Source organism: Aethalodelphis obliquidens, unplaced genomic scaffold (genome assembly GCF_003676395.1).
Source record: "Aethalodelphis obliquidens isolate GAN/ISIS:26980383/991018 unplaced genomic scaffold, ASM367639v1 scaffold16, whole genome shotgun sequence".
NCBI classification, from domain to species: Eukaryota; Metazoa; Chordata; class Mammalia; order Artiodactyla; family Delphinidae; genus Aethalodelphis; species Aethalodelphis obliquidens.
The window spans coordinates 33,279,067-33,304,294 of NW_020837960.1; the positions used below are offsets into that span (position 1 = coordinate 33,279,067).

General features: G+C 43.6%; 1 protein-coding gene across 6 annotated transcripts in view; it reads left to right on the forward strand.

Moving 5' to 3' along the window:
• Positions 1 to 23,018, forward strand: part of XPO4 (exportin 4) — a 103,873-nt gene extending 80,855 nt beyond the window's left edge. For 3 of the 6 annotated variants that reach the window (XM_027116718.1, XM_027116722.1, XM_027116720.1), the window contains 10 exons: positions 2,955 to 3,114; positions 3,634 to 3,803; positions 4,607 to 4,781; positions 7,900 to 8,193; positions 9,110 to 9,293; positions 12,366 to 12,553; positions 13,919 to 14,049; positions 14,561 to 14,678; positions 15,103 to 15,195; positions 17,732 to 23,018. In XM_027116718.1, coding sequence (XP_026972519.1) covers positions 2,955 to 3,114; positions 3,634 to 3,803; positions 4,607 to 4,781; positions 7,900 to 8,193; positions 9,110 to 9,293; positions 12,366 to 12,553; positions 13,919 to 14,049; positions 14,561 to 14,678; positions 15,103 to 15,195; positions 17,732 to 17,929 — 1,711 coding nt within the window. In that variant the 3' untranslated portion in view covers positions 17,930 to 23,018. The other 3 variants (XM_027116719.1, XM_027116723.1, XM_027116721.1) reach the window with 3 other exon arrangements.
• The last annotated feature ends 2,210 nt before the right edge of the window (positions 23,019 to 25,228 follow it).

Here is a 25,228-nt window from a genome sequence, read left to right on the forward strand (position 1 = left end):
GTATTTATTGTTCAGGAAGCTGGAATGACTTTCCGGTGGCTTTCCTGGCCTCTCATAAAGTAGAAATATTTGTCCTGAGTGTGTGTGAACCTTGAGAGCCCTGTTATAAGATGGCAGTGTGCCTCAGATGAAAGAATTCACTGTGATCTTCCTGAGAGGAGTGGTAAAACTTCCATTAATTCTTGATGGTGAAGTTAAGGAGGGATGAACGTGAACTAAATATCCTCCTAAAAGTGGATTTGAAAACAGCAATTTAAGTTTCAGCATCTTAAACTTTAAATTAGGTTGCAGACAGAGAGAATAATGACATAATATTGGTTTTTGTCTGTTGCAAAATCATGAACTCAAACAAGGTGCTGTCCCCTCATTCTTTTTATTTTAATGCAAAATAACATAGATACCATTTAAACCTGTGCAATAGAAAATACGTTTTTTTTTTAATTAAACTGTTAAGTGGATATCAAGGAAATGTTTGGGAATTTATTTCCTTTATTGTTGCATTCTCTGATTTGAAATAAAATGTCAATGTCAATGCTCTATTGGAAAAGTTTTATTTCTTCCTTTTGGGATTGCTTTCAGCATTAGGTGGAGTAATTGCTTTGGTTTGGTTCATGGTGAATGTTAACTGCGGAGTCAGTTCATTTCAGGGTGCTGTCCTGTTGTGTTCTGTGTCACTGTTCTTGCCTGGGCAGTACCCTCAGGAATGCTTTCCTTGTATTTTCAGTGCTTTTTCAATTTTTGCCAGTCTTGGGTATCAGTGAGGGAGCAAAACATTTTGGTGTCTGAGAGCAAAGCCTGTGAAGGGTTGAGGTGGGGACCGGAACAACAGGAGTCACCGTTGTTCTTCAGTCCAAAGAGCGAGTGTGACATTGAACGGCAGGAGGGAGACAGACCTTGTTTACTAAGAAAGTGGTTTGCATTTCTTGAAGAAATCATCATTTGACAAGTAACTATCGAGTGCTTACTCCGTACCAGGCACTGTTCTAGAGCAGACAGATTGCTCCCCCTTTCAAGCTCCTCGTGTGGGAGAGGGAAGAAGTAAGGGAATGGCGCGGTTGTTAGCAGACTGTCAGTGCCGTGGGAAGGAGGCCGGCTGCCCGAGGGCCAGGTGTGCAGACCTCAGGGTGTTACAGACCTGTCGGTGTTACAGGGTGCCGTCAGCGTGAGCTTTATTACTTCACGTACTTGAGGGACCCCACTGTTCTAAAGACGCCTCCCATTAATTTATGTGAACGCGTTTTCTCAGTGCTCATATCTATTGAAATGAAAAACAGGAATCAAATTACACATGGACTGATTTGGAAAAATCAAACCCTGCCACATTAATCTTATTAAGATACATCCGTTTTATTTATTTATTTTAATATTTTTAAATTGCAGTATAGCTGGCCTACAATATTGTGTAAGTTACTGGTGTAGAATATAGTCATTCACAGTTTTTTAAGTTTATGCTCCATTTATAGTTAGTATAAAATATTGGCTGTATTCCCTGTGTTGTACGTAAAGTTTCATTTTTAATAAATGTGTTTAATAATTTATTTAAATTTGTGTGATATTTTGCTCAATTGTGTACTACTAAGTCTTGTAACGATAACTCAATCCAGAAGACATTTTAACACAGTCTTATCGCTGGAAAGTTTTAAGAATTATATTTTAATATCTATACATACTTGTTTCAGAGAAGTACATGGTGTGATCGATGAAGCGAGTGTAAGGAGTTTATTATGTTAGGATAATAGTCTGTGGGGAAATGAAACAGGAATAAAAATCTAAGGCGAAAAAGAAAGTGTAAAGCTTCCAACTGTGAAAGAAAAACTTGTTTCTCTTTCACATGGATGGTGATGGGTACCAGAATTCTAGGGTAGTTAAATCCCAGTGCATACATTTACATGGTTGCTGTGAGTGCTTAGTGCACGTTCTGAGAGCCTGCAGATTACATCATTTAAGCTCTTTGTTCTTATGGGGAAAATTTGATACTTCAGCTCACAATGCGTCGTGAGATCGTTGGCTTAGTTTTGCTCACGTACACTCTAAAATCATTTTTAAAACTGTGAGCGCTGTTGGCATAGCGAGTGTATGTAGTGAGACAAGAAGACCGTAAACCCACCTGTGTAAAGAAGACGGTCAGAGGAGGGGGATGTCGCCAGCTGCGAAGGAGGTAGCAGTGGGTCAGGGACTGAAACTGCCGTGAGGTTTCACAGCAGGGAGATGGCTTCACTCACCCTGAGAGCAGCAATGAAAGCCGCGTTCCTGCCTTAGCGCTGATATTCCTAGAATGGTGTCATGATGGGCTCTTTTGCCTAAGTCCTTTGCTTCTTTGCCTTTTAGCTAAAGTCAGGTTAAATACAGATCCCTTGTGCCCCCCTTCCAAACCCAGAACAAAGCCTTTTTTTTTTTTTTTTTCCTACTGGTCTGCATATCGTGCTGTGTTAACGCTGCTCAGCGTATGAATCCGGTAGTGTAGAAAGGACAATACATGCACTTATGTAGGTAATTCTAGCAACATTTCTATTTAAAAATAACGTTGAAAGTCAAGTTTGTTAGGAAATAAATAGGACTGTCAGATTTAGAGACAAGACTGAGTATTCAGAACGTTCTGGATGAGTCGCTGGCCCGTCCCCACACCATAAAACGACCAGTGTCCGTGGGTTTTAAGTAGCTTTTAACTGTGTGCATTTCTCTGTTTTGAACCTGAAAAATCTCTTTAGACAGTAGTGCTGAGACTCGCACGTGTAATCACAGCCCAACAGAGGCCATGACTAGTCCAGCCACGACTCTCTTCCTTTTCTCCTGCTTCCTGAAAGGTCAGCAGTAAAATGGGGCATCTGTCTCCAACCCTCTTGAAGAAAACTTCAGAGAGTTGAGAAACAGAAAAGGGCTTTTTAGGAAAAAAATATGGTTAGACAGCCAATAAACTGATAAAGGAATAAATGACTTCCTTTTTGTACCTACAGGCTGTTGTCTGCTGTTCTCAGAGTTTCAGAAGTTGAGTCTCGGGCAATAAGGGCAGATCTCACGCACCTGCTAAGCCCTCAGATGGGCAAAGATATTGTTTGGTTTCTAAAACGCTGGGCAAAGACTTATCTCCTGGTGGATGAGAAACTGTACGATCAGGTCAGAATGTAAAACCGTTTGATTTCGTTTGGATTTATGAGCATGGGAATTATAGAAATGAGAACATTTTTCTTGGTGATTTTCTCATCAGAATGTGAGTAAGAGCTGAGCATCTTCCACACTGGAGAAAACTGTGTGGACAGCGTGCCGTTTTGTTAACTTTTCCTAGAGCATATCATGTGATTTCTGCTTATTTTAACCTATATTAAGTTCAGAGTACTGTTTGGGAATGGATTAATTTATGTTCTTTGTATTTGGTGTGAATGTGTGACTGTGTATGTAATATGAGAATAATTAAAGCTAATAGGAAAACCACACTGGGAAACATCAGTGGATTGATGATGTTCCTTTTTGGACTTTGGAAATGAATACATTTAGAAAATTGGTGTGAAGTAAGCAATACTTCTGATTTAGTGCTAATTTCAGTTTGATTTCTCTACGGGTTTTTTTGTTTTTGTTTTCTTTCCTTTTTCCGGCAGATCTTTCTTTCTGACCTTAAAAAATTTGTTTTCTCTGAAGATAAGCGTGCCATTCAGTACAGCATTTGGAGCAGACACAGAGGGCTCTCAGTGGATTGTTGGCTACCTCTTGCAGAAGGTCCTCAGCAACCTCTCGGTGTGCAGCAGTGAGCAGGACCTCGCAAATGACACAGTGCAGCTGCTCGTCACTTTGGTGGAGAGAAGGGAGAGGTGAGCTGACATGTGTGACTTCAGTGGAGTCTTTTCAAGTGGTGAACGGTTACACGGTCCTAAGGTTTAGGTAGACCCAGCGTTTTTGGAGCAATGTGTTTTATTTATTTTTTTTGGAGCAATGTGTTTTAAAAAATATATCATAGTCTTGTTACAAGTGCAAACAGGGCTTTTCCATGTTACGACTGAAGATTGCATAGATGTTCAAGGATTTGTCATCAGAGAATCTTTATGAGTAACATACTTAATTCAGTAATTTACAGTTTTAATATAGAATAGTCTTATTTGAATTTTCAGCTATCGCATTAGTATTATCCCATTTTAAAGATGAGAAAAACTGATAATTTGACAATTAATAGTTTAATTTTGCAAAGTAAAATTTTTAGTGCTTTCTACAACAAATTCTGGAGATGTTTTCAGTTTTCTTACTATATAGGAAAATGATTGTTATTATTACTGTCATTGGCTACTATTTATTGAATTCTTGTAATTTATTAGGTACTGTTGCAAACACTTCGTATGAAGTATCTGATTTAATCATTTCATCAGTCTCAGCCATGAAATTTAGGGCTGTTATTACTGTTGTTATCTTTATCTTATAGATCAGGAAACTGATAATTAAGAGAGATTAAATAAACTTTACGTTGACAAATGGCTAGTTGGGTCTGAATACAAGACTCCAAAGTCTATACCAAGTTGTCTGTGCTGGACTTGAAACAGAAGTTGAAGCTCGTAGCCCTGCACTTTGTTTACTTAGTGCACATGCAGTGTAAGCAAGTAATGCGTCTTGTCTCTCCCTGCAGGGCAAACCTGGTGATCCAGTGTGAAAGCTGGTGGAACCTAGCCAAGCAGTTTGCGAGCCGAAGCCCACCTCTGAACTTCTTGTCCAGCCCCGTGCAGAGGACGCTGATGAAGGCGCTTGTCCTGGGGGGCTTCGCTCACATGGACGCAGAGACCAAGCAGCAGTACTGGACAGAGGTAACCATTCCCCTGCCTTTGACGGCTTTTCCACGTCGCCCTGCCGGCGTTTCATCTATGTGTTGCCGCAGACAGTCTGTGGAAACATAGCTTTTCTGGTGTTTTCCCTCCTAACGAGTGGGTTGGCGCTTAGAGTTTGTCCGACCTGCTGACCTGCTTGCGTGAGGACGTTGAACGCTGTCGAGTGCCCGGCACTTTAGACACCTTTTCCCCAACGCGAATGACAGCCTGAGCTGGTGTGTTGCTTCTCCATGAAGAACCCGTGACATGTTCCTTTGTCTTGGACAAGGACATACAAATTAACCACTGCGTTGGCTTGCTAGGGCTGCTTTGACAAAATACCACAAACTTAGTGGATTAAACAACGGAAATTTACTGTCTCACGGTTCTGGAGGCCAGAAATCCAAGATCAAGGTGTGGGCAGGGCTGGTTCCTTCTGAGGCTGTGACGGAGGGCCTGGGGTTCCCGGCCTTTCCCGGAGCTCCTGGTGCTTTGCTGGCAGTTTGCGGCGTTCCTGGGCTTGTGGGTGCATCACCCTGATTCCCCTGCATCTCCGTGTGCCCATGTCTGTTCCAAATTTCCCCTTCTTATAGGAACACCAGTCATACTGGGTTAGGGGCCCACCCAAAGGACCTCATCTTAATAACTAATTACATCTGAAACAGCCCTATTTCCAAATAAGGTCATGTTCTGAGGTACCAGGGGTTCGGACTTCAACACATGAATTTTGGCGGGATGTAATTCAAGCCATAGCCACCACCCTGGACACGTCGTCTTATATAATAAGGTTTAAATTGGGAACCAAGAGTTACCAGTGCATTTAGGTTGCCAGCCTGTAATCCCTGTGACTGGATGCCCTTAGTGTTGAGAAAGGGCACAGTAACAGAAATAGGCAGTAGTCTGCGACTTCAGAGCCAGAATGGAAATCAGCCTGACCATGTGTTTCCAGTTTAAATCATTTATTTTCATACGTGCAGCTTTAAATAGAATTAAGAGATCCTCTTCATGAATGTGCCTGTTTACTCTTATACCCAGGGGAGTTGGAAGGGGAAAAACAGGCTGGAGCTTTGTGTTGGTCTTCACCCAGTAGGACAGAGGCTGGACATTGCAGCCCACAGACCAAATCTGGCCTGCTGTTTTTATAAATAAAGTTTAAAAAAAATATTTATTTAGGGCTTCCCTGGTGGCACAGTGGTTGAGAGTCCACCTGCCGATGCAGGGGACATGGGTTCGTGCCCCGGTCCGGGAGGATCCCACATGCCACGGAGCGGCTGGGCCCGTGAGCCGTGGCCGCTGAGCCTGCGCGTCCGGAGCCTGTGCTCCGCAATGCGAGAGGCCACAACAGTGAGAGACCCGCGTGCCGCAAAAAAAAAAAAAAAAAAAATTTATATATTTGGCTGCGACGGGTGTTCGTTGCAGCATGCAAACTTCTAGTTGTGGCACGTGGGATCTAGTTTCCTGACCAGGGATCGAACCCAGGCCCCCTGCATTGGGAACGTGGAGTCTTAAGCCACTGGACCACCAGGGAAGTCCCTATAAATAGTTTTATTGAAACACAGTCATGCTTAACCGATTACATCTTTTCCATGGCTACTTCTGCACTACAGTGAAATCATAATTGAATAGTTGGGCCAGAGATAGTACGTCCTGTAAAGTGTAAAAGATTTACCCTATGGCCCTTTATGAAATATCTTCTCTTTTTTTTTGCTAATGGGAAAGAGATGAAGATAGTGGCAGAATCCTGTGAATGGCGTCAAGGAGGTCTTTTTTTTTCTTCTTTTGAACTTAAATTACCTAAGGAAGTATGATGATAGCATGCACTTATATTTTTTCCATAAGTAATAATTTCTTTTTTTCAGTTTTACTGAGATGTAATTGACATACATCATGGTATAACTTTAAGGTGTACAGCATAATGGTTTGACTTACATATATTGTGACACGGACAGCATCTGTCATCTCACAGATACCAAAAAAAGTAAAAGAAAAAAAAATAATTAAGGAGCATTTTTTTCCTTGAGATGAGAACTCTCTGATCTCCTCTCTTCACTTTCCTACATCTCATATAGTCATCATGATGTACGTTACATCCCCAGGGCTTTTTTTTTTTTTTTTTTTTTGCGGTACGCAGGCCTCTCACTGTTGTGGCCTCTCCCGTTGCGGAGCACAGGCTCCGGACGCGCAGGCTCAGCGGCCATGGCTCACGGGCCCAGCCGCTCCGCGGCATGTGGGATCTTCCCGGACCGGGGCACGAACCCACGTCCCCTGCATCGGCAGGCAGACTCTCAAGCACTGCACCACCAGGGAAGCCCCCCAGGACTTATTAGTCCTGTAACTGAAAGTTTTTATCTTTGTCTTCCTCCCTCCTCGATTCCACGTGTAAGTGAGATCATACAGTATTTGTCTTTCTCTGTCTGACTTATTTTACTTAGCATAATGCCCTCAAGATCCATCCATGCTTTCATGAGTGGCACGATTTCCTTGCTTTTTATGGCTGAGTAATATTCCATTGTATATATGTACCACGTCTCCTTTATCCATTCATCTGTCGATGGACACTTGGGTTGCTTCCGTGTCCTGGCTATTATAAATAGTGCTGCTATGAACATAGGGGTGCGTGTATCTTTTCGAATTAGTGTTTTCACTTTTTCAGATAAATATGCGAGGTGAAATTGCTGGATCCTATGGTAATTCTATTTTTAATTTTTTGAGGAACATCCGTACTGTTTCCAAAATGGCCGTACCAATTTGAGTTCCCACCAACAGTGTACGAGGGTTCACTTTCCTCCACACCCTTGCCAGCACTTGTTATTTCTTGTCTTTTTGATGGCCATTCTGATAGATGTGAGGTGATATCTCGTTGTGGTTTTCATTTCCGTTTTCCTGTTGACTGGTGATATGAGCACCTTTGCACGTGCTGTGTTATTTATTTGTTTGCCAGAAGTTAGGATCCCCTTCAAAGTGGGGCTTGTAACATGTGGTTCGGGTATTTTTTTTGTTTTTTGTGCTTTTTTGCCTCCAACAATTAGAAATGTTTTGGAAAGTAAATATTTACCCAAGTTGAAGAAACTAAGCATGTAAATCAGACTTTTAAAAAATTCACGCTTTATTTTTGTAGGTTCTTCAGCCTCTTCAGCAGCGATTCTTAAGAGTGATAAACCAGGAGAACTTTCCGCAGATGTGCCAGCAGGAGGAGGTGAAGCAGGAGATCACTGCCACGCTGGAGGCCCTGTGTGGCATTGCTGAGGCTACCCAGGTTGACAATGTAGCCATCCTTTTCAACTTTTTAATGGACTTCCTTACCAATTGCATTGGATTGATGGAAGTTTACAAAAATACCCCCGAGACTGTCAATCTCATCATAGAAGTTTTTGTTGAAGTTGCACATAAGCAGATATGCTATCTTGGAGAGGTGAGCACGGTCTACTTTGATCCCTTCCAGATCAAAACTCCTGATAGCTATAACAAAATGATAGATGCTTTGCTTCAGATTAAATGAACGTTATTTGAAATAATATTTCTATACCTCCAAAAGATTTTTCAAAAGAACTCAGAGTTCAGAGGAAGGCATATTGAACGAATGTAAATTCTTGCCCTAAAAATGTTAATAATGAGGCATTTCTTTGGGCTAATATGTTACTCTGTCAAACTCATTCACATGAGGAATATTTGATAAAACAAATGGATTATGGTAGAAAATGTTAATAAATTGCTCTGTGGTAGAACCCTAGGACTTAGCATTTTAAGTGGCAGTTTGCATCTTTGTTTTGTAAGTCAGATGAATGTTCAGATACACTAAGTTCTTTTATATTCAGTCAGCAAGGATGTTCGTGATTTGTGTGTTTGTTGTTGTTGTAGATCAAAGGAACCGGCTTAAAAGTGAGGTTACATTTGGTCAGTGTTACAAAAGTCGTCACAGGTGCACTGTTCAGAGCTCAGGCCAGTGCCCTTTATTCTAATGCTTGGTGCTCTGTGCTTCTGCACCTTAAACCATTCTACAGCTTAAAGTAATCCACGTCGTACAAGAAGTTAAAGAGCAGGAGTAAAGCGGTTCTGTTGCCAAAATTGTATTGTCTTTCTGGTAGGCACAATCTAATGCACACAAAAAGAGTGTCAAATTTTATTGTTAGAAAACTAATGTTTTAAATATAACCGTAATCTTTATGCTTTCTCATTTTTGTCAGTGCTGTAATGTAGTTTACGACAAGCGTTAGAGCTGCTGTTGGGATTCAGAGTAAATTTATTGGATTACATCTTGGACTTCTGTAGTGTTTATGTTCCCCAGCCAGGCTCCCCCAGCAGCCTGACCTCTGCCTGCTTTTTCCCAGTCCAAAGCCATGAACCTGTACGAGGCGTGCCTCACCCTGCTGCGCGTGTACTCCAGGAACAACGTGGGGCGGCAGCGGGCCGACGCTCCCGCGGAGGAGGAGGAGCAGTACCAGGACCTGCTGCTCATCATGGAGCTCCTCACCAACCTCCTGTCCAAGGAGTTCATAGACTTCAGCGACACAGGTAGGCGCGCCCGCGCTCGGCCTCTAGGCCTGTGCTTGCTTCTGTCCAAGCGAAGCAGTGCTTGCGGTATGTGACGTCTCACGAGGAGGCCCCATTTACAGAACAGGCGGAAGCCAGCCGGTCCCCGCGGCCACGGGCAGAGCGGGACCAACAGCCCTGTGTGCCTGGCCTTCCTCTGGTAGAGATGAAAGTGCTGGTGTCTTCCCTGTCCCAGGCTCCTAGCCAGTGCCGGGCACTGTCCCTGTCACGGCAGCATGAGTCTGGTGCCACTGGTGCACGCGTTTTAGAGGCCAGGAAATAGGCCCAGGAGTTTACACCACTTGCCTGCAGGTGTGCAGCTCGCGCACCCCAGCGTCTGACTTCAGAGGCCAGTGTCAGAGCTCGCTTTACTGACGAGTTCCCCCTCCGTGTCCTCTGAGGAAGCCCCAGCCCTGTGCCCACTGCAGCCTGGGAGCCACTGGACTTGGGGGCTGACAGGCGACACTCCAAAGCCCTAACCTGGGGCTCCCCAGCAGCATGACCTTGCGGAGTCTGTTGCCTTCCTGGGCCTCCCTTGCTGTTACAGGGGCTGTGATGATCGGTGCCTGCCAAACTGTTCACGATGTGCCGGCAGGTACCTCTGGTGCCTGCCGTTGCCGTTCTCGTCACCGCTGTTGTCACAGGCAGGCATGTCCGGGTGCCCGGAGCCCCGCGTGTCCGCAGCTCTCCTTCAGCACCTCTTGCCCACCGCCTGCCTTGCCTCAGGACACAGGGGCCTCCAGCTCCACGGGGAAGATGTGCTGTCCACGTCTCCTCCCCGGGCTGAGCTGCCCGCAGGCAGCCGGTGGTGCTGCCCCTCCCTCCTCCGACCCCTTCTCGCCCCCTGCGCTCAGCACACCTGACACTGGACGTGTTCTTCTCTGTTCCCTCCACCGGTTCACTCAGCAGAGGTTTCTGGCAGAGCTGCCCTGTGCCAGGTACCGTCAGCTTCAGCCCAGGAGCTTCACTGCCCTGGGCGGCTGACAGGGCACCAGGTGAAGGGCGTCCGCTGCCGCTGTTTCCAGGCCCAGCCACTCGTGCGCGTGTCGGTCCCAGACTTTCTGATTCCTTCAGGCCGGGGTTGCTTCACCTTTTCTAGATCAGATGCGCCTCTGAGGCCTCAAGTTGTTCTGAGCCTTTGCCTTGAAGGGTGTGTGTCACATGACCCGCTGAGGTTCACATGCCGTGTTAGTTGGTTTGTAGACTCCCCAGGGGTGTAAGGACCAGGATAAGAGCCCTGTACCCTGATGAACTGACTCTCAGTTAAGAACTGATACTGAGAGGGATGGGAGAGCTTTGTATGAAGGGCATCTGGAGGGGACAGAAGCCCTCTCAGGCTCCCCTGGGAGTGAGCTGTGGAGTAAACAGTCTGGGTAAGTGTGGACGGGCAGGTTTTCAAAAGAAAAAAGCAGAAGGATTGAAATCGTAATACAATGTTAGAAAAGAAATTGAGGCCAAAATGCTCAGGATTGAAAGTACAAAATAAGGGTAAAAAGAATAGAATAAGGTGGATAGGGTTGAGGTCTAGAAAAAAGAAAATGAAGACAATTAACATAGGAAATGATCAAGCAACAGATAAAATAGATGGTAAAAAGGGAGAGAATATTTTTAAGTAATTATTAAAAATAAAATACAGATAATAGGTGAGATAAGAGAAAATATTTTAAATATTATGAAATAAAATTAACATACCAGGTGAGATATAAAAGCATAACTGAAAATGAGCCTCTGCATGACATTCTTGAGCCCCTGGCAGAGCCCGTGGCTGCAGAGCTGAGTCCCACAACCCAGGCCAGGAGCCGTCTCTCGAGCAGACCCAGCGGCGGTGGCCAGCCTGCCATGGCCCCGGCCCAGCAGGCCCAGGCTTCCTACTGGATGGATCCAGGCTCGCCATGCCCGGCTTTGGAAAATGGGATTCTTGCAGCTGGAACTGAGGCTCTTGGAGAAAAGTACAGAATTAGGCTGAAAACGTGGTTTTTAAGTAGAAGTGCTTTTTTACCACATTTTGTCCTTTTTTTCCCCCTTGTTCTGAAAGTAAATACGCTCATAATAGAAAACACTTGAAGTACAGGGACAGAAAAATCACCCATGCTTTGACATAATCCAGAGTAATTGCATTTTGTTAATTTCCCTTTTGGTTATTTTGTATAATTTTTTTGTGATTATGCTCCAAATATAATTTTATATTCTGCCTTTTTCATTAATGTATTATTAGCCTCTTCCTTGTCATTAAAATTTTTCATGACTTTTTGATGGCTGCGTGGTAATCCACATTTTGGAACCTAACCCTGTTTTTGTAATACAGGACATCTGGAGTATTTACAACTTTGCTGTTACAGTGATAAACTAATGACTTCTGTGGATGAATCACTGTCTAAATTTATGTTTATATCCTTTACTATATACAGCGCTCAGAAGTCTCTTATTATATTGCTTTTGAGGGTAACTATCACACTGTATCCTCACCACCATTTACATGTTATCATTCAGAAGTCACTTGTAATCTAATGAATCAGAAGTAGTACCTTCAAAAACTTTGTATTGCTTGCTTAATGATTGGATCGAACTTGTTTTTTTTTCATTGGGCTTATGGTTTTGTTAGGTGTTTGTCTGTGGATTTTGGTCCTTTATCTGTTAAGGTTTTAAGATTCTGAGTAATTTATGTGCCTCCTTTATGGATTAAGGGTAATAATCCTTTGTCATATTAGTAGCTTTTTAAAAAAAACTTTCTTTTTTTTATGCAATATTTAATTCCTATATCTCCCCCCATTCCTTTCCAGCTTAGAAAAATCCCACACACCTAGGAGAAAAGTGAATAGTACTGTGGAAATTATTTAACTCACAGTATGACCAATGTGTCAGTGGGGTCAATTTTACTTTTCAAAAAACATTGATTAAGCGTTAGTTTTACTTTCATCGTCGTAGAATGATAATGTAAACACAATATCTGCGTCCAGTATTCAGACCCTAAACAGGACAACACGAAAGGCTGTATTATCCTCTTGTAGATTTATTTTGTCTTGGGGGCTTGACTTCGCTTTCACTTTCATGCAGGAGAACATACCCACCTTCGTAGGTTTATTGATGTTACGGCTGTAAGACTGCGTTGTTCTCACTTTATAGATGAAGTGTTTAGGGGTCAGGAGCCTGGGCCAGCAGCAAACAGATCTGTGTCGGCAGCCGATGTTGTGTTATATGGAGTGAACCTGATTCTGCCCTTGATGTCACAGGACCTCTTGAAGGTAAGTGAAGAAAGGAATGTGAAGTTAAAACCGCATATGCTTGAACTCGAAGGTTCAAGATATTTCAGGCACGAATACACGTCCGATTTAATTAAGGGGGCCAGTACCTACTCATCTGTTAAGTGTGTGTGGAAATAAAGTGTTTGTGTGGCTGTCCTGTGTCCTTCACACCCATGCCTTCCCTGGAGCCCTGCACTCACTGATCCCTCAGTGTCAGGGAAAGGCTGGTTCTTCTAGAACCCAAGTGCCGATGTTCGCGGTTTTGATTCCCTCGTCATTTGTCGTTCAGCAAATACAGGAAGTTTCATGTGTAGTGTATTTTTCTGGTGCTTTCCCAACATCATTCTCAGGCTGAGGGTTTGGGCAACAGAGGGCATTTCCCAGCCGCTCCGTGGAGAAATGGAATGGTAAGAAACCAGGGCTCACACAGCTGGTCAAGTTCCATACGTTCTGACTGTACTGGGCCTTGGTTTCTCTCACTGGTTGATGTCAAGGGTGTGGTGGTGATGAGGCTGCCCTTTCTCCCACTCTGAGTACCATCGAGGGAGGGTGTCTTCTGCGTTGTCAGGAGGTGGGAGGTTGGAGAGGAAGAGTGAGGTGGACAAAATAGAGGGGCAGAGGGAGGGGCCTGGGGAGGAAGCAGGGCTGGGAGGGGCCTGTGCAGTTGAGGGTCAGAGTGAGAGCTCTTAGGTTCCCAGCGCGCGGCTGTGACTGTAGGCTTGTCCCTCCTGGAGAAGTGTCTCTGCGGGAAGCAGCCAGCAGGATGGGAAGTTTAGGAAGCTCTGTGTATTGATTTGCTTTTCGGGTTCTTTTGTTTTTTGGTGTTTATTCATCAAATAAACCATTAGACATTTAGATGTGTATTTTCTTAAATGAGGTTAGCTGTAGATTACCTGCTTTTTACCTCAGTTCTCCAGGACTGTGCAACCAGTAAATAGATGCTGGAAGTGTGCAAGGCTGAATACTCCGTTCTAATCCTGATTTTAACAGTTTGTATTACGTTCTTGTATTTTCCCACATGCTTGAATGCAAATGCTTTTATTCACAGGCCATTTAGTAATTTGAGATTTGGCTGCTTTGTTCACTTTTCCAAGGTAAACATAGAATACCTGGAATTGGCTATGGCTTTGGTAACTATCCAGAAGATGACTGTTTCTGCTACGTGTTACTTTCATATTAGTTACTAAAGTGTTCCCGTTTTTGTAACTCACTTTTACATTTAATTAGGTCTTTGTGTTTTCTGTATCCTGTATATGTTTTAAACAAATCATTATACTTAGAAGCTTGATGGTTATTACTTTATTCCATTAATGAAAACAAGTTAGATATCATTAAACATCTAAATATTTAATATTTCTTTTTCAGTTTCCAACCCTTTGTAATCAATACTACAAATTAATCACATTTATCTGTGAGATTTTTCCTGAAAAAATACCACAGCTTCCTGAAGATCTTTTTAAAAGTCTGATGTACTCGTTGGAACTAGGAATGACGTCATATCCTTTGCGTGAACATCGTGATCACTTGTCACTAGGGAAAAAGAGGTTGCTAGAAGAAAAGTTTTCAAAATTTGTATTTTTTCTTTTGTGGTTCAGTCTTATTTCTTTAAAAAGCAGTCATGCCTATAGCTGCCCTACTTCTGTGTTTCTTTCATTAACCTGCCCCCTCGTCCTCCTTTCACAGACCCAGAGGCATTCGGCCCCGGGCCCCAAAGTCACTGTCTCATGGAGCCCAGGTAGTAGTGCCACATCCTGTTGCCGCGTCTCTGATCTTTGCCACTTGGTTGTGTGCATCACAGTCAGAACACACACAAAGCTCCAGTCCTGGGCCCCAGACACATACGGATAATCTTGGAAACACTGGGACTCTCCTGTCCTCACCTAGCTCAGTAAAGACTCACCGACGTACTCACCTTCTAGAAACAGCCATCCATTGGATAAATAGCTTTAATTGTTTATCTTCTGTAAGTCAAGTATCTCTAGTTTGTTCTTTGACCTTCGTGATCAGAATGAGTTCGGAGGTTTGCCAGCTGTGCCTGGAAGCTTTGACCCCGTTAGCTGAACAGTGTGCAAAAGCACAGGAGACAGACTCGCCACTTTTCCTGGCGACACGGCACTTCCTCAAGGTGGGAGGTTGGGGGGGGGTCGTGGCCGGGGGGGGGGGGGGGGGGGGGGGGGGGGGGGGGGTCTTCCTTCCAGGGGGCAGCACCTTCATCCACGAGGAGATCATGCCTTTCTGTTCACTGCAGTTTTTGGAGATCAGCTTTCTTGGATACGTTATCCTCCACGGTTATTTTGTGTTCCTGAAATTTTATGTGGTGAATATAACATGGAATTTGATAATTTGATTATTTCATACACCACAGCAAGCAATAACATCTTCACGTTATCCTTGGATTTTTTAAAAACCATTTTCTTTACTTTTCAGATTTGTTTAATAAAGAAGAATAACCTCTTTGTCCTTCTTTTTCCCTTTCGCAGTGGGGAGCGGCTGGAGGGTTATATGGTCATCATGTGTCTTTATTGAGAGGTGTTACTGTGTACTTTCAGCTGGTGTTTGATATGCTGGTTTTGCAAAAGCACAACACAGAAATGACCACCGCGGCTGGCGAGGCGTTCTACACGCTGGTGTGCTTGCATCAGGTACTGGACGCGCCTCCCCGGGCCCCTCGCTCTGTGTAGTGAGGGGATTTTCAGACAGATGGGCTGTTTGTCCCTCAGTCCTCAGAGGGTCTGTGCCTCGGTGCTTCCGCACCATTCAGTGAGGCTGTATTTCTTTTCTTTTTTATTTATTTTTGGCCGTGTTGGGTCTTCATTGCTGCGCGCGGGCTTCCTCTAGTTGCGGCGAGCGGGGGGCTACTCTTCGTTGCGGTGCGTGGGCTTCTCACTGCGGTGGCTTCTCTTGTTGCAGAGCACGGGCTCTAGGCGCGCAAGCTTCAGTAGTTGTGGCTCGCAGGCTCTAGATCGCAGGCTCAGTAGTTGTGACGCACGGGCTTAGTTGCTCTGCGGCATGTGGGATCTTCCCAGACCAGGACTCGAACCCGTGTCCCCTGCATTGGCAGGCGGATTCTTAACCACTGCACCACCAGGGAAGTCCAAGGCTGTATTTCTTCACACTCTCAATAGCTCTAACTTTTAATTTTGTGTTTATCTGACAAGCTGTTAATAGCAACTACTTTCCCTTCTCCACTGTTATGAACCGTCCTTTATGTCGATCGCTGCCCTAAAGCTTGTCCTTACACAGCTGTGCTGGGAACCAGGACTCAGGACAAAGTAACGGAGACACAGTCTCTGTCCTTGAGGAACTCACAGCTTTGCAAGGAATCAAGATGGATAAACCTGGGGACCCCGACGAGTCTGCCTTCAGAAAGCATGGAAAGCCGCAGTGTGTTATTTTGTAGCGCAGTCTGGAAAACTGGTTGGTTGGAGCCTGGAAAGCCTCTGCAGCACTCTGTGACGGGGGCTATAGCAGAAGGAGAGTTAGGCTGGCTTGCCTGTCCCTCCCTGTCCCTGTGGAGGGTGCCCATCAGGTGTGCGAGAAGAGCTGTGTCGGGTCCTCAGCTGCCTCGGTTTCCAGTCTGTACCCCCACCCCTCCTCCCCACGCACAGGCACACAACCCAGCATGACCAAGTCATTGGCCAGAGCAGCTTTTTTTTTTTTTTTTCCTTCAGTATAGAGGCTGTAGCATTTGCTGTGACTGGTATGCAGGGTTTGATTTTATTTCCCTTCTTTTAAAAAGGGAGGATTTTGAGGAGTCTTGCATGATACTTAAAGACCCCCTTCCTGCAGCACCTGCGCCCCAGGTGGGGCGGCTCTGGGCTCATCTCTTGCCTCTGCCCTGGATACTGCCTTCTGCGGATGGTGCCCTTCTTGGGGGTGGACCTCCTTGCTCTGCATACATAAGCCGTTGCGTTCTGATGTCTTTTTTTTTTTTTTGCGGTACGCGGGCCTCTCACTGTTGTGGCCTTTCCCGTTGCGGAGCACAGGCTCCGGACGCGCAGGCTCAGCGGCCATGGCTCACGGGCCCAGCCGCTCCGCGGCACGTGGGATCTTCCCGGACGGGGGCACGAACCCGTGTCCCCTGCATCGGCAGGCGGACTCTCAACCACTGCGCCACCAGGAAAGCCCCTCTGATGTCCTTTTAAAAACCTGGGTGCACGTTGTAGACAAGGGATCAGGGACTGGGGCTGGGCTGGCCCTGGAGGCACTGCCATTTCTCAGGCAGGGGGCGCAGTGGGTGGGGGGGACTTGAGTTTATACTTATCCCCGTGCGCAGGCCTGCCTCTGGGAAGGGCAGCTAGCGTGGCCCCCTGGACTCGTGCGGTGGGGGCGTGCCTTACTACTCTTTTCCAAATGGAGTTAACATCTGGTTTCCCCATTTGCATCTATCATGACATCCCAAGAAGCTAATGAGGAAGAGTGACAGGCCTGCTTTTCTCATGAGAGCTTAGCTTTGAGAGCTGCCCCGGTTCCGTTCCCCGTAACCCCACACCCTCTCCTCTGTGTAAGGCTTTACATGCAGGGCAGTAAACCCAGGAAAACTCCAGCCATGCCCTACTGTTCTGTGTCGCTGAGCCCCTTCCTCGGGGAGCCCCTCTGCACAGCGCTCCCTTCCGCCCCTCGCCACCTCCCACGCAGCCCCCATCTGCACGTGTGCGCATCTGCCGTGTCGTGGCTGCCGCCGTGTGGGCAAGACGTCTGTGTAAACCTCCAGGAAATTTGAGAGTCAGCTTGCAGACTTAGGGCCTGAGAATCTACCGTAAATCTGTCGTACTAAGAATCTATCGTAAAATGCAAAAAAAAAAAGTGCTTTGAAAACACAGAAGGAAGAGGCAGCGTGACAAGGTAGGTGATCGTATGGGTTCTGGCGCCGCGTGGCCGGTTCTTGCTCAGAGGCCTGTGCTCTTGGGTAGGTTGTGTGATCTCACTGTGTGGAAGAACTTGGTGTGTAAAACAGGGATATAAACGATATCTTCCTCACACGGTTGTTATAGAACAGTGAGTTACTAATGGAAAAGCTTGGAACGGTACCTAGATGACAGTAAACTTTTAGTAAATGTTAAATATTCAAAAGAGCTGTCAGACCCTGCCTTTGGGGCCCCCGTGGCCCACTGCTTTGTGTTTCGTGTGGTAGTGGAGGAAGGTGCGTGTTCTTATGTGTACTTATCTCTTCAACAGGCGGAATATTCTGAACTGGTTGAAACATTACTGTCAAGCCAGCAAGACCCAGTTATTTACCAGAGATTAGCAGACGCCTTCAACAAGCTCACTGCAAGCAGCACGCCCCCTGTGCTGGACCGGAAGCAGAAGATGGCCTTCCTGAAGAGTTTAGAAGAGTTTATGGCAAATGTTGGTGGTCTCCTTTGTGTAAAATAAACAACAGAGCTTTATGCTTAATCAGATCCTTCCTGCAAAGTGCACTGAATTGCTAACAGTTGACTTGAGTCTTGTCCTTTTTGTCAGTTCGTTGGCCGTTTGGATTTTGGGAGCCTGGCAGGGCACTGTGTGGTGCAGGGAAGCATTACCCTCAGTCCGTCGTAGGTCTTGTAGCTTTTGAATGGTGATTTCAGATTCTCAAAATGAAATTCCACATATGTGCAAAGAGATATGGGCACCATGAAATACGTATTCAGTGCCTTTTCCCTCTTTATCAAAGCATTAGGTGGCTACCCAAAGTTTAGCGTTTTCACTATCAGATATCAGCTGGATATCTGCTCATCTGTGTCACTGAGGAGCTGGTTGAAAAGACAGATTCCTGGGCCCACCTGTAGACAGACCCTCAGAGTCAGCATTTGTTTGTTGGACCTTGGATTCTTGGTTTTGATAAGCGCCTCTCCTCTGCCACCCCTGCAGTTTTCAGTCAGTGCAGAAGGCCGGAAAGCGTCTAGAGGGGTGTGCTTGCCCAGCCCTCCCTTTGAGGAGGGGGAGGGGACTGGGCAGGGGGAAGGGCACCGCCAGGTGTTTGGCTTCCTGTTACCACGCTCTCCCTGTCTGTCTTGTGTCACAGCAGCCTGGTAATTGCAGGTTTTGTGAACCTACTCTGATGCCTGAACTTGAGGAGGAAAATACATGTATATTTTTGTTCCATAAGAAGAACTTTAGGAACTGTAGCTATTTCATTGCCTTAATTTTAAGAAGGAATTACACAAAGCAGATTTGTTTAGTAAGAAATCCAGTCTTGCTGCTTCAGAGTCGGGTTAGGGTGTTAGCTGCTGTGAACGTGGGGCCCTCTTGATTGTGTGTATTTATGTGGTTTTATGGGTGAAGTGAAAGGCTCATTCAGATGTAGTGTAACTTTCTGAGTATGTTTCTGTCCAGCCACGTAGCCCATGGCTAATAATTTGCTCTGAATGGCTTGCTTAAGCAATAACTATTTTAAAGGGTGTGAATTACTGATTCATATAGACTCTCACACATTGGGACATTAGGGCAGTAATTATTCTAGAGTGGGTGTTATACTCATTTCACAGGAGCCGTGTAAATTTAAGAGATTAAAAAACTCACTTTAGATCCTGTAGTTTGATTTTTCTAATCAGGATTTTTGTACTGCTGCCATGCTCCCCTTAACTCTGTGTGCCAGCTTAAATTATGGAAACGAAAGCTAACTTACAAACACCGGGCACGTGACACTGCCCACTTCAGTGTCAGAATCACACAGCACAGTAACAGGCGCGTTCTGAAACTGCGCCTCCGACGGGCGGGCTTTCTCGTCCCGTCCTTAACATCGTGTGCTCGGCTGACCTCCGAATGTGGTGGTAACAGCTGGACTGCACAGAGTGGATGCGCCTCCCCATGCACGGCTGCACAGCGGTGAGGGCAGCTCCGTGCTCTTGGCAGTTGCAGTTAAGCAGACGGAGCATCTGAATTCCACCCAGCCTGGGCAGGCGCCGCTGGACGCAGATGAAAGCAAAGCCTAGAGCCACGGCTTTCTGAGAACATAACCGAGGTGGAGCAAAAAGTCTTAAAAGACGTCTAGGGCAAAACTAGTATCACTCTTTCTGAAGCGTACGTATTATTGTGTTCTTAAACATACTTTGGACAGTGCATTTACTTTTAGATTTCTTCTTCTTTCCCTTAAAGAACTTGAAGTCAGAGGCAGCGGTAGTCACTTTGTTTGCATTGTTTCTGGTGTTTCATGTTTCCCAGCTCCCTAGCGCCCAGCAGTTGTGAGCTAAATATGTCCCTGTTCCTTTGCCTAAGGGCACCAAGACACGCAGCCGACTGGATTGGTCCACTGACTGTGACAAAACTGTAATCAAGTTGTTATTGAAAATAAAGATGAGTAGGAAAGGAATGCCATGGTAAACAAAAAGGGCATCTGTATCTAATATCTTTTATCTAGACAGATGTATTTGCTGTTTGCCCAGATTTTATTACAGTCCTGCATTTTCATTAGACCGCTTTTAATTGAAACAAGAGTTTCTTCAGATTGGACCAAATAATACATAAGATATCATCAGAATGTTGGTTAGTGGCAAACTGGAAGGAAACGCCACCACCGTTTTTAGGTAGTGGGAAAGGCCACTTAATTGCAACAGCCAGGCTCTTTTCAGTTGTTCGCAGTTTGTTTTCCTGATTGGATATTTGTTTAGTTTGGGGCTTTTATTTTGTCAAGTTTTGTCTTCAGCTATGTTTGTTGGCTTTTCAGTTTTGGGGCGTTTTGTTTTAATGCTTTTGGCCCAGTGGGTGTCAAGAATACTGGCTTAATTCTAGTAAATTGATTTTTACTGCTAAAACTGTTGTCAAAGGAGTTTTAAAAACAAAAGCATTATTTGTGCCCCTTTTTATATATGTTAAAGGGACACTGTTGAGTATTTGATTTTTTATAATGCTGTGTTTTATAAACTTTCTCTTATTCGTACACAGTATCCCATCACCTCCGTTTTCGGTTCAGTCTTTGCTTTTGTCTTCCTTGGCCCTTTCATTTCTGAGGGCACAGTCTCTGCAGACTTCGTGCCTTCACAGTCTGTAGTTGTGTGGCAGCACCTGTGACTAATTCTTGTAGCTCTGTTTGAAGGATTGGTTTGCATTTGTGGTCCTGGATGGGTGGCTGCCTGGGGGGTAGGCCACCTGAGACAGTATCTGACAGTGTCCTTGCTGTCTCTTCATCTGTTGGGAGACAGTGGCATGTAACCATCACTGCAGTGAGTTTTCAACAGTGTGACCTTTTATGTAAAAAAGCTTTGGAATTTTTTTCAAACTGGTTTTAAGAATTTAGTCTTACTTCGTTGTAAACCGTGTTTCTAATTATATTACATCACTGTTCAGAGGAGATGGTTAGTACTGTTTTTTCACAGTTTGCATTTCAAAACCAAACACCTCTGTGATGCTTACCCCAGTCAGCATTATTTAACTTCCCTTACTGTCTTTGAACTTTCTCTTCTACCAAAAAATGTCAAGTCTTCGTATTTTTCCTATCACCATATTTCCCATTTCTGTTAATACTTGTATGAACCCCTCAAGTATTGAAGGGAACAAGTTGTCAGTTTCAAGGATTTCAAGTTTGAGTATCTTAACTTACCGTGTCAGTTGGACCCTTAAAATACTATTTTTGTCTGTTACAATTTTACTTCTTTCTGTTTGCCACCTCTGTCATTAGAGGTGTTGTCATTAGACCTTAGTAAGTTCGCTGTCTCTGACAGATGATTATCATTGTTAGCTCCTGAATAAAATATTAACTGTTTCGAAACCTCAGTACTTCTTAGGGGTTTTTCAAAACCAGAGAATAAGGCACTGATTTGGATATGAGTTCTTAACATTATAATTTTCTGTAAATTTCTCTATAAAACAACATAGCTGATTTGAGGATGTAATAATGTTTTAAATTATTTTAAAATGTAGGTGGATATTCTCTGACTTGGTAACTATATTCTGAAAACACTGCATCTAAGAATTCTTGAAAAATTGATTTTCTAAAATTTTAAAATGTCCAGCTTTAGGTATATTGCTGAGCTCAAATTAATTTGCAGTGAGTGCCATGGTTCACGTTGAACTTTAAACGATTTAATTTAGATGTAAGAAATGTGAAGTATTCCTGATTGATTATAATGGGAACCCATGACATATTTAGCCAAAGACTGTATTTGGTTCAGGTAAAGATAAAAGCTTAATAATGGGCATCCATTCTGTTCTAAAGAGGATGGATGAGGGGATGTGTTTCTGGCCCCTAGCTCTGTACACGTAAGCCTTTGTAAAGGCGGAAACGTGGTGGCGGGGAGGCCCGTGTGTTAGCCCCCCGAGGCTCACACTGCAAACTATCTTTGTCCCCCTCGTCCTCTGTGGTTTGCTCTTCGCCTGGTCCCAGACTTCCCAGCAGTGGAGAGATTTTGTTTTTGGCTTTTCTTCTAAGTCTGTTTTCTTAGGCCTCTCAGCTCTTAGGAGCTGTCAGAATGTACTAACAGCTAATTTTCCTAGCCTGACATTCAGCACTGCATCTGCACTATGTACCTAACGGGGATGTGACCTCAAGTGTGTCCTGAGCCCGGGCTACCTGGTGTGGTGTCTTTTACCACATACAATTATTGACAGATTGCAAAGGTTGGTATTGTGATTTGGTTCTCTGTACAAAGGAAAAGGCTCCATGCAGTGAGTTTCTGGTTTAATGGTCACAAAATGTTAGCACTGCTACCATTCAGCACGTGTAAAATTTTTTAAATTTATAAATATTAAAATTTTAAACTTATACTGACTTTTCAGTTTTTTTAAGAGACCCAGGGATGAGTATACTGTTTAAATATTTACCTCTATTAACATTATTAATAAAGGTATAAAGTTGCATTTAATTTTTCAAAAGATGCTACAATACGATTTTAGGAAATAAGGCCATGTACTGAGCCAGTTACAAGCTGAATATAAAATTTTATTTGTATTTTTTAATCCATAAATGGGAGTTAAAATATGTCTTTTCACTAAATATTTTTATGACATTTTTGTTTTGACCATGTGTGATTTGTTCATGGGTGTCTAGCCTGACTGTTGCATGAAACTTATTGAATGGCGCTACAGTTCATTTACCAGCCTAGGGTGACTGGCACTGGGGACATTACACAATCAGAATAATTTTAAATAAAAAACAGGAGGACACATCTGCACAGGTAAAATAGGGATTTGCATTACCTTCTGGGAGAACACCCAACCCTAATAGAATCTCCAGAATTCAGAAAGAAAATCGAAGTTTCGTTTATACTCTGTAATATTGAGCATATTTATTTTTATCTCAGCTCACAATCTTAGAAACAATTTCAGAGTTACTAGTTAAATCATTGGATTCAGGGCATATTTGTAGTGAATGTAGTTTGGGTCATTCTTTTTGGCCTTTCAGGGAAAGTGGAAAAGTACCATTCTTCTGTGTGTCAGACAGACTTTCCTTTTTACCTAATTCTAAATCTTGTAAACATATGCAGTGAAAAGTTATTTTTTTTAAGGAAGAAAATGCGTTTTGAAAATATATTTATTTTAAACTTTATATTGCTTGGAATGTTCATTGATTTGTAATGGTATCTCTTAGGTTATATTGAGATCTGATTCCACTCCAAGGATGGATAAAGAACCATTAGGCTGTTTAGGAACTAAGTAGAGCTCATTCATTTTCAAGGGGGAAGCCTTAGGCCCAGGCTGATCACCTTTCATTGGAGGGAGCTGTGGATGATTTTAGAGGCCCCAGATATAAAAATCTGGTATTGTTTCTTAAAAGACATCTTTAAAATATTGGTGCTCTCTAAAAATACAGTCTGTTTATATTGAGTGGTTTATGAATGATGACTTTGGTGCATTAATTAGATTGTGAAACATTTTTGTTTGTTTCTTAAACATAGGATCGTGCACTCTTTGTAATCTCGAATGGCAGATCTTTTAAAACTAAATGGAAGCAAAGGGCATATTCGGTGATACTAAGGAGAAAATCTTTTGCTTGGAGTCTCCATACAGTCCCAATGGTAGCATACTCTGTCGGTTCTAGCACGTAAGTCAACATCCTGCTGAGCTCTTGCAGTGTAAATTACTTGATCCAGCAAGAGAGTGAACTGTGGTTAAGTCATTGATGCTTCCCAGAACTGATAAATGAAAAAAAACGGAAGCAAAGAGAGTTTATTTTTATTTATTTATATTTTATTAAAAAAAAATTTGGGCTGTGCCACGCAGCATGTGGGATCTTAGTTCCCCGACCAGGGATCGAACCCGCACCCCCCTGCATTGGAAGCGCAGAATCTTAACCACTGGACCTCCAGGGAAGTCCTGCAGAGAGAGTTTAAACAGGGATGTGCTAAGTATTTTTATTCCCATAGTAGTTAGCAGTTTTGTTTTTAAGTTTCGATAGTGTTCACTACTGATTACTTTGCCAGGTCAGTTTTCAAGTATTCCTTTTAGTAAGCTCCAAATCTTAGGCTGCAATTCTGCAGCTCATAACTGCACTGCCCTGGATGGTCCTTTCTGAGGACTGATTTGGTAAAGCTCTTTGAACTGGCAGAGTACAGGGTAGAGGCCGGGAGACCTAGATTCAGTTCACAGCTACACTACTTAGGGTTTACATGGATTTCCACAGTCTGTCATCTTATCATAGGACCAGAAGTGTTGTTAATTCCCAAAGAACAAATTGAAAGCACAGTGATGGATAAAATATAATAGTAGATGCTCAATAAATTCCATTCTGTTTAAAGATCATTGATAAGAACACATTTTGCTCCAGTAGATAAATGTGTCCTAACACAAAGTCTGACACCTGATAGTCATTCACTCCGGTGGTATTATGATAGAGTTAACTGTATTATTTACTGCATCTTCTTTTCTAAATGAGAGAATTGATCTATTTAAGTCAGTGGTTTCAGTTTCTGTTGAATATGCTCGTATTATTCGCACAACAAAAAGGCCTAATAGTGATTCTCCAAATAAGTTTCATGCGCCACTAATTCTTTATAACTTAGCTGTTGCCAAGTAATTGGAGAAATAAAACTAGTTTCTTTACTGTGTGAAGTTAAATGCTTTACTGCACAAGTGCACGTTGGGAGGCTGTAGGGGAAGATCTTAATCCGACTTTCCTTACGTGGTGGCCTCTTCACAAAGCACCTTATGGGACTAGACTTCTAGGGACTATCCTTTGCAGCATACTTGGGTTAATTTGAGTAATTTGGTAACAAACCACTAAAAGAAGGAAGAAAAACCTGAATCTGTGTTCTTGTAGGTATAGGTTATACTAGATATTTTTAGAGAGGAAAACCAAGTCTCGCTCCATCTCTAAAGAGGTCTTTCCAGAGTAATCTCCATTTCTTTTATGCCCCGTTTCTGAAGAGTAGCATGACGAACAAAAATCACTTCTGAATACACAAAAGGAGTAATTCCTGAATTAAGGTTGATTTGAACTTGCCTGGCAAGTCCAGTTTACTGGACAAATAATTTCCCATTTATTTACTTACTTAACTTAGCTCGCGGCTTGTGGGATCTCAGTTCCCCAACCAGGGATTGAACCCTGACCCTCAGCAGTGAAAGCGTGGAGTCCTAACCACTGGACCGCCACGGAATTCCTGTAATTTCCCCTTTATTTCAATGATGATAAAATTGCCTCTTAATATTTTAAATTTTTTATGATTTGCAAAAACCGTTACATTACATTGCAAAAGTTTCATCTGGAAAATTCTGATCTTCGTGTATCACTGTGACATGCTGTATGAGCAGTCAGCACTA